This window comes from Erpetoichthys calabaricus, chromosome 4 (assembly GCF_900747795.2).
Source record: "Erpetoichthys calabaricus chromosome 4, fErpCal1.3, whole genome shotgun sequence".
NCBI lineage: Eukaryota > Metazoa > Chordata > Cladistia > Polypteriformes > Polypteridae > Erpetoichthys > Erpetoichthys calabaricus.
In genome coordinates, this window is record NC_041397.2 from 134,859,096 (window position 1) to 134,876,994 (window position 17,899).

The 17,899-nt window shown below is 40.6% G+C and overlaps 1 protein-coding gene across 5 annotated transcripts in view; it reads left to right on the forward strand.

The window, feature by feature from the left end:
- Positions 1 to 17,899, forward strand: part of LOC114650282 (BEN domain-containing protein 2-like) — a 106,911-nt gene that overhangs the window by 40,865 nt on the left and 48,147 nt on the right. For all 5 annotated transcript variants that reach the window (XM_051927117.1, XM_051927115.1, XM_051927119.1 and 2 more), the window contains one exon: positions 11,648 to 11,722. In XM_051927117.1, coding sequence (XP_051783077.1) covers positions 11,648 to 11,722 — 75 coding nt within the window. The remainder of the gene's footprint in view (positions 1 to 11,647; positions 11,723 to 17,899) is intronic.

Here is a 17,899-nt window from a genome sequence, read left to right on the forward strand (position 1 = left end):
CTTCTCAGTAGGAAAGACAGGGAGACTGGTCAGAATTTAAGGAAGAGTAAATGCATGCAAGTATAGAGAGATCCTTGAAGAAAACCTGTTCTAAAGTGCATGTGACCTCAGAATGGTGTGACAGTTCCCTTTTCAGCACAACAAAGACCTGAGCATACAGCCAGGACAATGCTGGAGTGCCTTTCAGACAAGTCTCTGACTGTTCTTGAGTGGCTAGAGCCAAGACCCAGACTTAAACCCCATAAAACTTGTATGGCGAGACCTTAACATGGCAGTTTACATATTTCCCATTTAATTTAACAGAGCTTAGAGGAACTGCCAGGGAGAGTAAGAAAAACTGCCCAAATCTAGGTGTGAGACTTACTTGGAGAGTCAGATGGGGGGGAGGGGTGATGTTAGAGCGGGTGAGCTCATTCAGTGCTACAGGAACAACGCACGTTGATCTTTTTTCTTCTTTCAGTACATGTGCCTTCCCTGTTTATTTATATATCTCTGCCTGTCTGTCTCCCTATTACGCAGTGCTCGTCTGTCTGTGTGTTATGGATCTTAAAAATAACAGTTATAAGGACAGTTGTTCCTGTTAATTGCAGTCTCAACTGTTAAAAAAATATTTTAAAAGGAGCATCCCACATGAAAATATAACGATCTCATTAACTGACAGTGCATACCAATTTATAAATTTTATGTCCGTTTGAGGTTAAAAAGAAAAAAAAAAAAAAGCAACATTTTATCCCTAGCGGCGAATCAAACTCAGGTCTGAAAGGTGGCAAAGCTGTTGTGCTCTAAGAGGCAAATCTTAACGCGCTATGCCACGGAGGCTGTTGTATTTTCCTTGAAGCTTTTGTGAAAGTGTTTATTTGATCTTTGGAACTCGGGCTTTACACATTCTATAGTTTATGCCTACTACATTTTGTAACATTTATTACTAAAATATGACAAAGTTTCTGTTTTAACAATGTGTTTACACAGATTACTTTAGAATAATGATCTCTTATTTCCACTGTAAAACTCCACTTCACTCCCACATAATCAATCAAGGCGTGAGCTGGGAAAACTTCGCTCACGTTCTAAGTCGGTGGGGGGATGGAATAGCCGGCTGCTGGCAGCTTGTCTTTTATCAGCACATTTAGAGGACAAAGGATGCTTGCGGAGAGGTGTGAACGGATTTAAGAAGCGATTTAAGGTGGGCCGGATATACAGTGGAACCTCGAGATACGAGCACCTCTGTATACGAGAAATTCAAAATACGAGGAAAGTATGAGCGAAAAATTCAGCTCTAAATACGAGCATTGGTTCGCGTAACGAGCCACGAGCCAGGCTGTGGGTATAGCTCGCGGCTTAGCAAGGGGGCGTGGTAGCAGTTGCGAGCCGCGATCTGCGGTGTCTGCGTTTCTCACTTAAGTGCACAGGTGGGAAACTGCCCACATCCATGATTGTTCCTGTGGCTGATGGGCTGCAGCTGCCATGTCCTCCCCGCATATATAGAGAAGCGCGAGCAGGTTAAGGGGGAGAAAAAGTGAGAGAGAGAGAGAGAGAGAGAGAGAGAGAGAGAGAGAGAGAGAGAGAGAGAGAGAGAGAGAGAGAGAGAGAGAGAGAGAGAGAGAGAGAGAGAGAGAGAAGGCAGGCAGGCAAGTGCAGGCTCGCGCAGGCTCGCGTGTAGCTGAACAGGCGAGCCAAACAGCTGAAGCAGGACGGTGTAGAGAAGGTCAGCTGCATTAAGAGTGTCTCGCCTGTTTTAGAGCCCGCATGGGAGAAATAGGTGAGACGCTAACAGAGAAGAAGCACCGGGGATTGTCATCTGTTTTTAAAGACTGCTTCTTGTTGACGTTTTAACCTCGTGTTAAAGGATTGTTATTCTTGTGTATTTTAAACCTCCACTTCACAACTGTTTTAAGGATTATTTATTTAAAGATTTATTGAATGCTCTACTGCACTTTGGACACCTGTTTTGATTCTTTTAATAATCAGTTATATTATTTACCAGTGTTATTTATTAAAGGTAGACTACAGTATATATAATTTATCAGTGTTATTTATTAGGAAAATTGATTTTTATGTTAATATATTTGGGGTGCAGAACGGATTAACTGGATTTCCATTATTTTCAATGGGGAAGTTTGTTCTAGATACGAGAAATTCGCTATACAAGCTCAGTTCTGGAACGAATTAAACTCGTATCTAGAGGTTCCACTGTACGAGTTTTTTCGTAGGCTCTGGTAATTCTAGTGTTAAGAGTTTAAAAAGGAAAAGAGTAAATTAGATTTTTTTTCTTTTGGATTTTAGTAGCCTTAAAGGTGCTTAAATTAATTTCTGTTTTTGCTGGCAATTAAGTCATCCATCCATCCATTATCCAACCCGCTATATTCTAACTACAGGGTCACGGGGGTCTGCTGGAGCCAATCCCAGCCAACACAGGGTGCAAGGCAGGAACAAATCCTGGGCAGGGCGCCAGCCCACCGCAGTGCACACACACACACCCACACACCAAGCACACACTAGGGACAATTTAGGATCGCCAATGCACATAACCTAGCCTGCATTTTTTTGGACTGTGGGATGAAACCCACGCATACACAAGGAGAACATGCAAACTCCACACAGGGAGGACCTGGGAAGCGAACCCTGGTCTCCTAACTGCGAGGCAGCAGCACTACCACTGTGCCGCCCCTATGTAGATGTTTCCATGTAAAATTAAATATTCAACACAATAAAATGTGGAGAAAGTGAAAGGGTCTGAAAACTTTCTGGATCCTGTGTAGCTTTTACAGTTTAGCAATGTATGTTTTGAATATACAATATATAATTATGTTTTTATGTTCAGTCAGTTTTTAATATATTTAAATGTAATTGTGTGTTCAATTTGTAAATATACTGTATAAAGTCAAATTTAATATGAAAATCAAATGCTATGTATTCATAGTGAACTATCCATACTATACTGCATATAGTCATACCTGATATGCATGTAGTCAGTTTTAAATACAGTGGAACCTCGGATCACGACCGTAATTCATTCCAAAACTCTGGTCACAACCCGATTTGGTCGTGACCCGAAGTAATTTCCCCCATAGGATTGTATGTAAATACAATTAATCCATTCCGGACCGTACAAGCTGTATGTAAATATATATATTTTTTAAAGATTTTTAAGCACAAAAATAGTTAATTATACCATAGAATGCAGTGTAATAGTAAACTAAATGTTTACTTACTTCTGTAATGTTTACTTCTTCTGCTTGGGCTCGCTCGCTCACACTCTCTCTGTCGCTTGCTCGCTCGTGCTCTCTTTCTCTTGCTCGTGCTCTCTTTCTCTCTCTGTCACTCTCAATCTCTCTCTCGCTCGCATTCTCGTGCTCTCTTGCTCACTGCACAGGGAGAGACTGAACATGTGCAGAAATCATCGGCGCGTACGAACTGGAAGGCAAATTGGCTTGTTCGTCACACGAGTGTATGGTCGTGAACAGATGCAAAAGTTTGGCGAACTTTTTGGTCGTAACCCGATTTGTACGTGGTCCGAGATGTTCGTGACCCGAGGTTCCACTGTATATATTCAAACCTGATTAAATAAAACTGAAATATTGAGGCACTTTTATAGCATCCATATCAAGTTCCTAATGCAATATACTGAGTATAGTTAAATTAATTCAGAATGATTGAATAATTCATGACTGGATAAATGGATGAATGTATGCATAGCTGCTTATAATTCTATCACATAATATAAAGGTTCTCACATTATTATTATTTCTGTCCAAAAGTGGATTAGTGATTTTGATTCACAAACAGACCTAGTTGCACAGTTAGAAAAGTTTCTCTTTACATGTTATTTTTTTTTTTTGAAAGAATAGTTTATTCAGTATACATTATTGTAACAAATATGAAAGGAGGAATCTGTAGAAGTGTGGAGCACACGCTTCTAAGATGCTACTGTGGACGTAGGAGGAGAAGAACAGGCTGTTGGTCATCCTTGACATTTTTGTGAGGGAAGTGAAGTAGAATAAAACAAATAAAAAAAATTTTAAAAAAATCTGACAGCCTGATTAAAACCTCACCAATATATCTGCAAAGGGAGTAGGAATTTCTGTGTCCTTCTGCACTGATTATGTCCTTTGTATCAATCACATCAATCCATCTGTCTGTTTAGTTTTGGAATCTGATGTGCATTCTGTCGCGGCTCTTCGTATTTCACTATCATACAATTAAGATATTTTGGGTCAATTTGACAAAATAATACTAATAAATTACACATCTTATTTACTCAAAAGTATATTATAGACAATTAACATAGCAATCCTAACTTTTGTCTTCCAGCATCTTTTACAGATAGATAGATAGATAAAACTTTATTTGGCCCCAAGTGGAAATTTGACTTTTTACAGAAGCTTTTTTAATAAATAAATGCATAAATAGGTAGATAAGAAATTAAATAAATAAATACACACACACACACTTTGATCTGAACACTTACCAGATGCCTGTAAAGCAAGAAGAGTAAAAAGAAAAGAAAAAAGAGTTTCGACTTGGCTGTCACTGTCAATGTGAGGCATTATGCAGGTGTATTACTGTTGGTATATAAGGGAGTCTCTGTAGTGTTTATTGACACTTTTCTGCTGAATAATTCTTAGGCTGAAAGTACTCAGTGTTCGTGTGTCAGAGAGGGGATGTGCAGCAATGTTCCTAATGGCACTCAGTTTTGTTTTAACTCTGTCCTTCGCTATTACCTCCAGGGGGTCCAGAGTGCATCCTATAACTGAGACTGCCCTTTTAAGTAGCTTATTGATTCTGTTGGTCTCTCTTGAAGTGATGTTACCAGCCCAGCACACCACAGTGCAGAAGATCTCACTGGCCATCACAGACATATAGAAAATGTAAAGGATGTTACTTCCAACATTAATAGAACACAGTCTCTTAAGGAAAAAGACCCTGCTCTTTCTTTTCTTATATAGTTCCTCTGTGCTCCAAGACCAGTCCAAAATGTCATTAATTTAGACCCCCAAGTACTTCTAGGAGTGGATCGCCTCTACATCCACTCCTTGAATAGTGACCGGACATAGACACTCTTTGGTGTGGTGAAAGTCAATAACCAGTTCCTTGGTTTTGCTGATGTTAAGATTCAGAAAATTCTCTTTGCACCAAGAAACAAACTACCCCGTCTCATCCCCTTTATCATTATACCCATAAATGCAGAATCATCTGTGAATTTCTGCAAGTGACATGACCCAGAGTTATATTTGTAGTTGGAGGTTTACAGACTGAAGAGATAAGGAGACAGGACTGTTCCTTGTGGTTCTCCAGTGTTGCTCATATCTGTATTAGAAACACAGTCCTTGAGTCTCACAAACTGCTGTCTTTCAGACAGCTGGTCCATTATCCAGGACACGATAGGCTCATCCACCTGCATATATGTCTGAGCGTACCCATTAACAGGATGGTTTTGAAGGCACTGGAGAAATCAAAAAGCATAATCCTCACAGTGCTGACAGCTTTGTCCAGATGAGAATAAATCTTGTGGAGCAGATAGATAATTGCATCCTCCACTCCAGTCTTTGTCCAATAGGCAAACTGCAATGGGCACAGGTGGTCTACTATAAAAGGACTCCTAGTCCAGGACCAGTCTCTCAAACGTCGTCATAATGTGAGATGTAAGTGCCACTGGTCTGTAGTCATTAGGTGAACATGTGCCTGCCTTCTTTGAAACGGGAACAATACAGGATGTTTTCTACAGCATTGGCATTTTCTGAAGCCTTAGGGACAGACTAAACAGGTTACAGAGGACACCACAAAGTTGGAAGCAGGAAAAATGGGCAAGAGTAATGATCTGAGTAATTTTGACAAGGATCAAATTGTAATTACTAGATAACTGGGTCAGAGCATCTTGAAAACAGAATGTGTTATAGGGTGTTCCTAGTATACAGTGGTTAAAACCTACCAAAAGTGGTTCAAGGAAGGACAACAGGTAAACCGGCAATAGGGTCACGAGCACCAAGGCTCACTGATGTGTGTGGGGCCCTGTCTGGTCTAATCCCAATCTGTAGCAAAAATTGCTGAAAAATGTAATGTTGGTTGTGATAGAAAGATGTCAGAACACTCAGTGCATTGTGGCTTGCTGCTTAAGGGGCTGTGCAGCCACAGACCAGTCAGAGTGCCCATGCTGATACCCATCCACTGCTGAAAACATCTACAATGTCCACATGAGTGTCAGAACTAGTGCATGGGCCAGTGGGAGAAGGTGGCCTGGTCTGATGAATAACTTTGATTTAGATTATCTGCAGAGTCAGGTGCGTGTTCATTGTTTACCTCAGGAAGAGATGGCAGAAAAATGTATCATGGGAAGAACGCAAGCCGGTAGAGGCATTGTGATATTCTGGGCAGTGTTCTGCTGAGAAAAACTGGATACTGAAATTCATGTGGAATTTACTTTTATCCATAACACCTACCTAAAGATTGTTGAAAACCATGTACTGTACACCCCTTCATGGCAACCGTATTTCATGATGGTAGTGGCCTCTTTTAGCAGGATAATAATACACCCTGCCACACTGCAAAAATAGTTCAGGAATGGTTTGAAGAATATGACAAAGAGTTTAAGGTGTTGACTGCAGGACTTAAAGGATCTGCTGCTAACATATTGGTGCCAGATACCACGGGACAACTTCAAGAGGTCTTGTGGAGTCCATGCCTTAACAGGACATGTGCGCCATTTTAATGTACTTGCCCTTTTGTATGGCAAGCAGGATACTTTATATACACAGGTCTCGTGTCCAACCCTGGCACACCAAGCCTGTTATATGTTCTCATATCTGTCATGTGATTACCAATAGAAGTTGCCCGGCTGGAAAGAGGTTGTCAAAGGCAGAAGCATCAATAGTTTGGTACCTCTGCCTGAAGTCCTGATGAAAACCTCCAGGGATGATAGAATATGACACTAGCAGCAGTAGATAGGTAAAATATGCACGTTAATTTGGGAGTGTGAGGTACACTTCTTGGACTACAGTATACATTTATGCTGGGCACTTCAGAAGTGCCATCCGTGGGTGAACCTGAGAGTGAAATGTAACCTGGGAGGAAGCAAGCCATTTCCACCTAGGATGCTAGAGGACAAGCAACCTGGCAGAGAGTGAGTCAGCCAGAGAGGGATTTACAAAGGTTGAAAACCTCATGTTCACTTTAGGATGCACCTTTCTAAGTGGTAGGTTAAGGGTCTATGGTATCCTTTTAATGAGCAGGTATTGCTCTTTAAGGAATAAAGAGAGCTCAGGGTGCAGGAACAATATAAGCCAATAGGAGGAGTCTTTATCTTGGTGCTGCTACAGCAAATGCTGAGAACCATTCAGTCATTAACTTTGTTGATCAAACCATAAACCAAGAGAAACAAGAGTTTTGCTAGATCAGCATCTACTGCCTAGGTAGCAGGATCTACCAAGTCACGCTGAGGAGAAAGTGACCAGTTTTACGTGATTATTTTAATTCAGCATTTCTCTATTTTGTTGACACATAAAATGCATAGACCTTGGGCTTTTATTGATTTAAAGTTTAATTTGACCAAAAATCAAAACATGAATTATTTTCTGAGCTGAGTATTTCTTACAATATACTGGGTGCAATCCTTTTAATGTTTAATGGGTTCTTCTGTAGGATGACACTCTAGTGATGCTGAAATATGTCAAACACTTGAACTTGAAACATTAAAGCCAGCAATAGTGTAATGTCCTAGATTAAACATTTGTTGTGATTGGGGAGCAACATACTCCATCAGTTATATCTAAGGTCTGAAATTGAGTTGCTGTATATTCCAGTGGCAGCCAACATAAACTAATCCAGATTGTGGAAAAGAGGATGGTGGCAAAATTGGATGCCATCATGAAAAATCTTCAGGTTGCGTTCTCTTGGAACACTTTTACCCACAGACTTATTCCACTATGGTGTGCTAAAACATGCCTCAGTGAGGTGGAAGTTGGGGGGGCTTTTTTGTTCACTGCCACCAGGCAATTGGTAATTCAATGTTTCCTCTTGATGTGCTAATTAAATTCATTCTGAAATGTCTGCACATGCACAACGTACATTTATTGATTGATTGACTGACTGATTGGTTGTATTATTTATCCTATGAGTCTGTATCCTTGTTTTTTATGTTTCTGCTACTGTATGCATCTGAATTTCCTCTTGGCATTGATAAAGTTTACCTAATCTAATCTGATAACTGCAAATAATTTAAACAGATGGAGTAATTTGACTTCATCTTTCATTCAAGTCAAGTTGGGGAGCATGCACTGGTACAATGAGTTGCCGCACCCACTACACAATGAAACAACTCGGGATCCTGGTTTGCAACCCCCCAGGCAAACACGCGGTCCAGTCCCACCCTCCGGAAATGACCCTCTATCTGCCGCAGCCAGGTGTTACATGGGTGACCCCTTGGTCTGGTCCAGCCACTCGGGTCCCCAACAATGAGGATCTTGCGAGTTGGATCACCCTCGGGAAAACGCACCACATGGACATAGTGCCGTAACTGACGCTCCCTCACAATGCAGGTAATGTGCTATTTTCGGGACTCCATGAGCAACCGCTCATTCAACACAAAGTCAAACCAACGGTACCCAAGGATTTTCTGGAGAGACGCAGTACCAAAGGAGTCCAGTCTTCGTCTCGGGTCACTGGATAGCGTCCATGTCTTACAACCATATAGCAAGACAGGAAGCACCAGGACTCTAAAGACTTGGACCTTCGTCCTTTTGCATAGATATCAGGAGCGCCACACACCCCTTTCCAGCGACCTCATCACCCCCCATGCTCTCTCAATCCGTCTACTTACTTCATAGGAAGAGTCACCAGAGACATGAATGTCACTCCCAAGGTAAGTAAACCTCTCAGCAAGGTCAACACCTTCTCCGCAAACAGACACACTGCTGATGGCTGTGCCCAAGAGGACATTAAAGGCCTGGATCTTGGTTTTTATCCAGGACACTCGCAAGCCCAGACACTCAGACTCCTCACTCAGTCTCTCGAGCACCCCGATCAGAGCCTCCATTGACTCCGCAAAGATCACAGCATCGTCAGCAAAGTCAAGATCCGTGAATCTTTCTTCACCAACAGATGCCCCACAGCCGCTGGACCCCATGACCTTGCCCAACACTCAGTCCATACAAGTATTGAACAGAGTAGTAGCAAGAACACACCCCTGACGAACCCCAGAATCAACTGGGAAAAACGCAGAGGTCCTGCCTCCACTCTGCACAGCACTCACAGTACCAGTGTACAGGCCAGCCATGATATCCAGCAACCTCGAGGGGATCCCGCGAATCCTCAGGATGTCCCACAGGGCAGCTCGATCAACTGAGTCGAACGCTTTGTGAAAATCGACAAAGGCTGCAAAGAAACTCTGCCGATACTCGCGTTTGCGCTCCAAGAGAACCCTCAGTGCCAGGCTGCGGTCGATGGTAGACTTCTGAGGCGTAAAACCAGACTATTCCGGTCTCTGGTAGGTGAGCAAGTGATCACGGATCCTATTGAGGACGACCCTAGCAAGGACCTTACCCGGCACCGAGAGCAGTGTTATCCCCCTGTAGTTGTTGCAATCCAGGCGATCACCCTTCCCTTTCGAGATAGGGACGATAAGTCTTGTTTTCCAGTCAGTTGGGATGATGCCAGTCTCCCAAATGGAAGCAAAGATTGCTTTAAATGCCAGGAGGACAGCCTTACCACCAGCCTGGAGAAGTTCACCCCGGATACCACAGATCCCTGCAGCCTAGACCTTACCCCCCCACCCCCCCCCCCCACCCTCAGCTGGTTCACCACCTGTGCAATCTCAGTGAGATTGGGTGGTTCACAGCTAATTGGAGGATCAGCCTCCAGAACCGTGGACCCAGAGATATCCAAAGTCCTAGCCGGAGGATCAGCTTTGAACAACTGCTCAAAGTAGCCAGCCCAGCGGGTCACAACTGCCCTGACTGCGACTCTCCAAGGAACAGATTCAGATGTGCGTAATGCTTCGATTCCTCTGTAAGCTGGATGTGGGTCGCTAGACCACAGATGGTGTGTCACTTGCTCACAGATTCCTCTAACAAACACCTCTTTATCTGCCCTCAGAGACCTCGCAGCCGTCCCTCTCAGTTCCTGGTACAGACCAGAGTTGCCATTGAGCCGTGCATTCAATGATATCCAGGGTGCCCTGCGAGATGAAACACCTTCTTCTGGGAACACCGGTAACACCAACACAACTCTCATCAACCTTCAGGGTCTTATCACGGAGGGTCTCCCACATCACATTAGGATCGGCAGTCGTACCCAGATCTGAAACCTCCTCACACAAACTGCATGCAAACTCATTATCCTAATCTGGATCCTAAGAGTAGCAACAACAAATCTGTGGTCAGAATTCACAAACTGGGCACTTCTGTAGGCCCTGCAGTTTTGCAAGAGCCTCCAGCGTCTGCCCACAAGGATGTGATCAATCTCCTTCACCACACCACCAGTATTGGAGTACCAAGTCCAATGATGCGGTTCAGGGCGCTGGAACCAGGATCCAGCGATTTCACAGTCCCTGACCTTTTGCAAAGTCAAGGAACATGGTGCCACTTTCACCACGATCACCAGACCCATGGGGACCGATACAATCCTCATAGCCAGCCCAGTCAGTGCCAGTGGTTGCATTGAAGTCACCCATGACCAGAGGAGTGTCACCTCGTGGGCACCCATCACTCGGCGAGCGAAGCTGCGAATAAAATGTCTCCTTCACCGAGACCTCGCTCACCACGGTCAGAGCATACACTGAGACAACCAACAAGGCACCCAGGGAGTGCCGTAATCTGAGTCCCATAATATGTTCGTTGAAAGGAGTGACATTGGCTTCTTCCGATGGTGTCCGATCTGCTACAGCAACAGCTACTCCCCAAGTATGACAGCCATCAGACCTACCAGACAAATAAAAGGTGTATCCACCTACACAGATCTGGCCAGTCCCCAGTCTGCGCACCTCAGAGTGCGGCCACTGAAATGTGGAGTTTACGCAGCTCCTCTGACAGCAGAGGAAGATGATCATCTTGCCGGAGAGACAAGACGTTCCATGCGCCCTCCCATATGGGCTGCCTCAAATTGGGACCCGAGTGCTCCCGTGCAGCAGGCAACGCCTCAGCAACACACCAGTTCCTGCTGTGTCCTGGGTATGACGTTAAACAGCATCCGGCCCTGCAAGCGGTCCTCCAACTTGCAGGGAAATCATGGGGGTTGGTAGCAGGATTGGCACTCCAGCCACCATAAAAAAAAAAAAAAAACAAACTTCACAAAGCTCTGAGTCTACAGAAAGGACTCCTTTTTGCTTTCCACTGGAGTAGCTCTGCTGTAGCCACCCATAGGAAGGCTGCTCGCATCATGAAGGGGATGGGGGAAAGCCCTCGGGAGCCCCATCCTCGGAAGAGTCGAAACCGTTGGAGAGCCAATAGGGTCAGGTCTGTTGGGGATTGGAACATCTTTCATTGATGACGGTAAATCCTTGTTTAAGAACTTAATTGAAGTGAAAAGTAGAAAGGTATATTTTATTGGACAATTTTATGTGTAGTACTTCTGTGTGTAGTGCCCTAGTAATTTTAAAGGTAAGGAGCCCTGTTATTGTGTAAACTTATTTTGTTTAACAAAGACATACTTTCTTCAGGTTTCTGGAAGAACAGAAGATCCTGTATTTGATGAAGTTCAAGATGCAGTTTTTCATTACCAAAACAAATTTGAGGTTAGTGTTTATAGTAACACAAAGTTTCGGTCAAGTACAAAAATTTAAAGATTGGTATAAATATTTTAAAATAATAATAGTTATTACAATTGTCATTTAAAATGACATTGAGAAACTAGAATGTTGAAATGATGTGCAAATTAACAAAACCAATAATTGGTTATTAGTAGTACAGCTCATGATATTTAAGATACAGAATACAAAATAATCATTTATATTATCATTGACCTTGACATAGTGCCCCTATATGTAATTAATTTTTACTATACTGTTGTGGCAGTATTATAAAATTACTACTACTTGAAATAAAATGATGAGGATTTTGTATTAAGTGCATAATTATGGAAATGTAAGATTTCAATTAATTCCCCTTAAAATTATAACGGTTTTGTTTTTCCTATAAATTCAGCAGGTGTGCTCATTGCAGCTAATTTGCACTTTCATAGTACTTTTAGAATGACATTCATTATCCTAAAACAGTATGTAGGCAGTACAAAAGCAATACATTACAAGGTACTACAGCTCAAAATTGTATTGATACTGGATTAAGTAAAAGAGTAATGATTTAGCCATTGCAAGTTGCTCTGAATTGAATCTTGTTCTGGAATGTACTATTGAACTTTTTCAATTAAGCTAAATCTTTGTTTAGGGATATGTAGATAATGGGGCTCCATTGAAATCAGCTTTAAAAATGCCTTTAATTGTAAAAACCCTGAAATGCTAATTCCAGGTAGCAAAACTGGTAAAACACTATCGAAGTATACAAAATGACAGCTTTATTAGAAGAATGAATCCATTTCGTGTTGATGGCATTCACTGTATGCCTTTCTATTGATTTTAGAGTTTTGTTAAAGAAAATGAAATTTAAAAAAAAAAATAGCTTGGTCAAAAAGTAACCATAGTTCGTTAGTTAATACTACAGTAAGTTCAGAATTTATTCAGACCCCTTCATTTTCTGTACTTTTATTTGTCATGTGGATTTCATTGTAAATGGATATTTTTTTATTATCAGTCTACACTCAATAACTCATAGTGATAAAGTGAAGACATGCTTTCAGAATGGTTTGCAGCTTTATTAAAAATAATGAATTGAAATTTCATATTCACTTACAGATTCAGGCCCTTAATTCTGTGCTTTGTAGAAGCCCATTTGGCAGCAGTCTTCTTCAAGCATTGCACACTTACTCTATGGGGTTTAACTCTGTCTTTGAGTGGCCAAGCTAAAGCCCAATCAGTGAACTGTCACCATCGTCTGAGGATGTGTGCACTCTGTTGTAGGTTTTCTTTAAGGTCCTCTTCATGCTTTAATTCATCCTTCAGTTCTCACCAGTCTGACTGTCCCTACTGCAGCGAAGCACCTCCATAAGCATGATGCTGCCACCACAGTGCTTCAACATAGGGATGGCATTAGGCATTTGATGACCAGTGTCTAGTCTTCGTCACACATAGTTCTTGGAGTTCTGCCCAAAGAGTTCCATGTTTGCCTCATTAGACCAGAGAAACGTTTACCACATGCTCTGAGTATTTTAATTTGTCATATGCCTTTATTCAAGGGTGACTTCCATCTACCCTCTCTACCGTAAACACCTGATTGATGAAGTATAGCTGAGATAGTTATCCTTTCGATGGGTTCTCCCATCTCGGCACAAGAATTGTGAAACTCAGCTAGAGTGACCATTGGATTCTTGGTAACCTTCCTGACCAAGGCCCTTCTTGCAAGTTAGAGGTTTTTAACTGGGTGGTCAACTGTATGAAGAGCCCTGGTAATTCCATATTTCTTCCATTTTGCACTTTAGAAATGGTTTTATTCCTTTGCCCTAAACAGGGCTGTCAAAATCAAGGTCCGGAGGCCAGATCCAGCCCATGAACCATTTTAAGACCCCCTGCGTCATTCTTGTTCAAAACATGTTACATAGGCCCTTGATGATGAGTTGGTTTTCTCAACAGACCCCTTTAATGTTCATTTGATATATCAGTCATATTTGTATATAATTTAGCTGGATTACATTTACAGCTGCTATTAAAATGTATCTTCAAAGTCTGTTGCATTTATTTGTGCATCACAGCTGCTGAAATGTAATTAGAATATAAACTGTAAAAATAAGGTGACACACCACACTGCCACGAAGAACATTAGTGCTTTAACCTGAGAATAAAGGTAGATAGAAAGCATGCTACTGTGCTCACTTTTTAAAGTTACACAGGTGTCAATGCTGGCCACTTTTGCACCGTTTGATTCTTAAAACAGATTTCAGGCTTTCAGACTCTCGTGTGCTTGTTTTGCTCAGATGTATTCCCAATACTGAATTTATTTCTGATTGTGAAAATCTTAGTCAGCCTGTGGTGATTCATGAATGCAAATGTTTCGTTCTGCTAGTGAACTTAGTTTGTTCCTCTGCTTATTTCATAGAAAGTGTAGCATCAGAAAGTAAAAAATAGAACAAGAAGAAGAAAAAAACAGTGCATGAGGAAAACTTTTTTTACCATCTTTTTTTTTCTTTCTGATGGTGATGTGTGAAATGCACATACAGAAACAAAAGCTCTATTTGTTACTTGTAGTAGCAATGATATAAAAGCATGAGGCAGCCATTTACTATTTCAAATGCATCTTGCAAATAGTTGTGCAGCTCACTTATAGTAAAAGAGTAAAAAACTATGTACCTGCCACTGTAATTCGCCAACATTTGTGACGTTCGGAAATTCTAGTGATTGAACTCACTACTCCGCAAATATGTTTTGACATAGTTTTGTGCAATAAAATAAAAAAGGTTTGTTCTGTGTTTAAATTTTCTGTGTATCATGGTTTAGCATGAACTACAAAAATAAAATTCATATTTCTAATCACACCTCAAGAATTACTAATGACCATTACAGCGTTAAAAAAAACTGTAAAATACATTAAATTAAAGGTTTATCTAAACAGTAAAAACAATTGTACAATCAATGGATACAATTTTTTTAAAATAGATGCATTTATATTTGCTTTAAATAATTAATGTTTATATGTTTTAGCTGCCGATATCAATTCATTGTTTCAATGTGCAAGAATATGGATAATTAATGTATTTCTATAGACTCACAATGATGCAGACTTAAAATGCAAAATTTCTGTAAAAATAATGTATATAATACAAAATAATGAAGATTCCATGTATTATCGTAAAGTTCTGATCAACCTCAAACTAGATTCTTCTCATATTATATTCCAAAAGTAAACAATTCTAAACCTAAAAATAAATGGACCTATAATTTAAAGACCACATTTCTAAACTGTTTATGAATATGTTATATTTAATTAAAACTAGTGTCTACTAATAGCTTTGCCAAATACTGGTCTTTAATTGATGCAGTTCAATCTAATGGTAATACTGTAATGATTAATAAATTATAGTTTTTTTTACTGCTTTCATTTTACAGATAATAACAGTACACTGGTCCATGATTCTGACCATTTTTGATGATTGCATGATTGGAATTCCAGTCATTTAACTGTTTAAATTATGGTAAATTTCTTTACTATAGCAGTAGTTGTCAAATTCCATCATGGTGATTCCACATGGCTGCAAGTTATTGTTTCCACCAGTTTCACAACACTGAATTGGATTCAGTTTGAAAACCACTCTACCATAGTAATGCAAATCAGTCTAAAGTAACTCTGTTATATTACAGTGTGCTTTTGAAAGCCTGTTAAGATCAGCTCTTTATTTTTTGATAAAATAATAGGGCCTTAATAAAGTCTACACACAAAGCTCCATGTCCTGTAAATCTGCCATAGATTTTGGCCTGGTTTGGGTATATATAGTGTTATTTTTGTCCCTCAATAAAATTAAGTTTTAATGTTAATGAACAGTGTACTATTTGGACTTCATGGTTTGATTTTTGTCCTGACATGCAGTGTGAATTGTGGGACCTTATATACCCAGATGTGTGCCTTTCTAAATAAAGTTGAATCGAGTTTTCCTCAGGTAGACTCCAGTCAGGTTCTAGACACATTTCAAGGATAAAAACAGTATGCACCTAACCATAATTTGGAGTGCCACAGCAAAGAGTGCAAACACTTAATATAAAACAGACATTTCAGTTTTGATTTTTAATAAATTTGTGGACCTTCCTGAAAACATGTTTTGACTTTGTCATTATGGGTTATCGAATGTGGATTGATGGGCAAAAAGGGCAAATGTATCCGTTTTTAAATGAAATCTACAGGACAATAAAGTGTGCAGAAAATTCACTGTATGTCCTAAAAATAAATTTACAAGTTTGGTTAGTTTAAAGTAAGTAGGTAATCTCAGAAAGGCATTGGCATGTTACCTTGCAGGATGACGTTTACACTAGCTTTTTTCAAATTAATCAAAACCAGTCAAATGTAGGGGGCACTATCAGGTACTTTGCAACTTCCCTTCCCCCCACCATTAGCCTGCTGCTTAGATAAACAAGCCAGCAGCTGACAGTTTGGGTGGGGACCAAAAGCAGTTGTCGCCATCTATATAATGCAGCATCTTTTTCCACAGGAAACTTACATTTTATCTCTTTTGTTTAACACCATGTGCTTGATAGCCTGTAAATTTTTTCCACAATAGTTAGAACCTGTATGTCAGGTGGGTACCATAGTCAGAAAGCAATAAATAGCGCATGCTTATGTACAGCAGCACCTTAAACCAGGAAGGAAAAAAGCAGCAATTAAAGTAACATTGAGCCTAAGAGTTTAAAAAGGAAAAGAGGAAATTAGATTATTTTTTCTTTTGGATTTTAGTAGCCTTAAAGGTGCTTAAATTAATTTTTGTTTTTGCTGGCAATTAAGTCATCCATCCATCCATTATCCAACCCGCTATATCCTAACTACAGGGTCACGGGGGGTCTGCTGGAGCCAATCCTAGCCAACACAGGGCGCAAGGCAGGAAACAAACCCTGGGCAGAGGGCCAGCCCACTGCAGGGCACACACACCAAGCACACACTAGGGACAATTTAGGATCGCCAATCCACCTAACTTGCATGTATTTGGACTGTGGGAGGAATACTGGAGCACCAGGAGGAAACTCACGCAGACACGGGGAGATCATGCAAACTCCACACAGGGAGGACCTGGGAAGCGAACCCTGGTCTCCTAACTGAGAGGCAGTAGCACTACCACTGTGCCGCACCAATTAAGTCATGATAGAGTTAAATGTTAACGATGCTGGAACAGCAGTAAGGAAACGCAGAGGTAAAGTCTAATGCACAAAATAAAAGGGGACATGTACTTTTTATATGCCATCTGAATGTCATTCAGTACATGCACATACAGTATAATTGTTAGCTGAATTTAGGATTTGGCATATTTCATTCATAAAAGAGGTCTTGAATAAGTGTGTGAATAAACTGAAAACATGTATTGGGGAGTTCACAAATTTATAGCAGTATTTTAGCTTTTAGGTTTGGATCAGTTAGCCTAAGAGAAGGTTTATGGATGTGGTGAGAGAAGACATGCAGGTGATGGGGTAACAGAGCAAGATGCAGAGGACAGGAAGATATGGAAAAAGATGATCCACTGTGGCAAACCCTAACAGGAGCAGCCGAGAGAAAAAGGAGGAGGTTTGGATCAGTTACTTCCCGCAATACAATGAAGTAAAACTTGGTGATAACATTTTATCCATCTGTTTTCTGGACCTGCTTATTCCATAGTAGGTCATAAGAAATGTTAATCTGTTCCATAAATATCAAGAATTCAAAGGAAAATGGGACAACAGCCCTCCACAGGCTGTGTTCAGGCTCACAGTCAAAACTACTCATTCTCTTCACACCAGACAAAATAAACATTTGAGTCATTCTAGTCCTTGAGTTATATGAAGAAGCCAAAATACCTAAAATAATTCATATGAACACAAGGCGAATGTACAAACTCCATACATTCAGTGGCTGGGCCAGGAACCAAACTCAAATCAATTAAATAATTAATGAACATAGAGATCAAAAATAGTCTGGCTTTTGATAAAGGCAAATACTGGAGCATAAAAAAAATTGAGTTAAATGATCTATTCAGGCAGACCAAGCTCCTCACTTCTTGCTTATCTTAATTAAGGTTGCAATGATCCAGCACTTAAGTACTTCATGGTTTATCTATAATATGGAAGTTCTCTTATAGTTTAAATTGTAAACTTGCAAACTCCTATGATATGAGAAACAATTTGTATATTTTT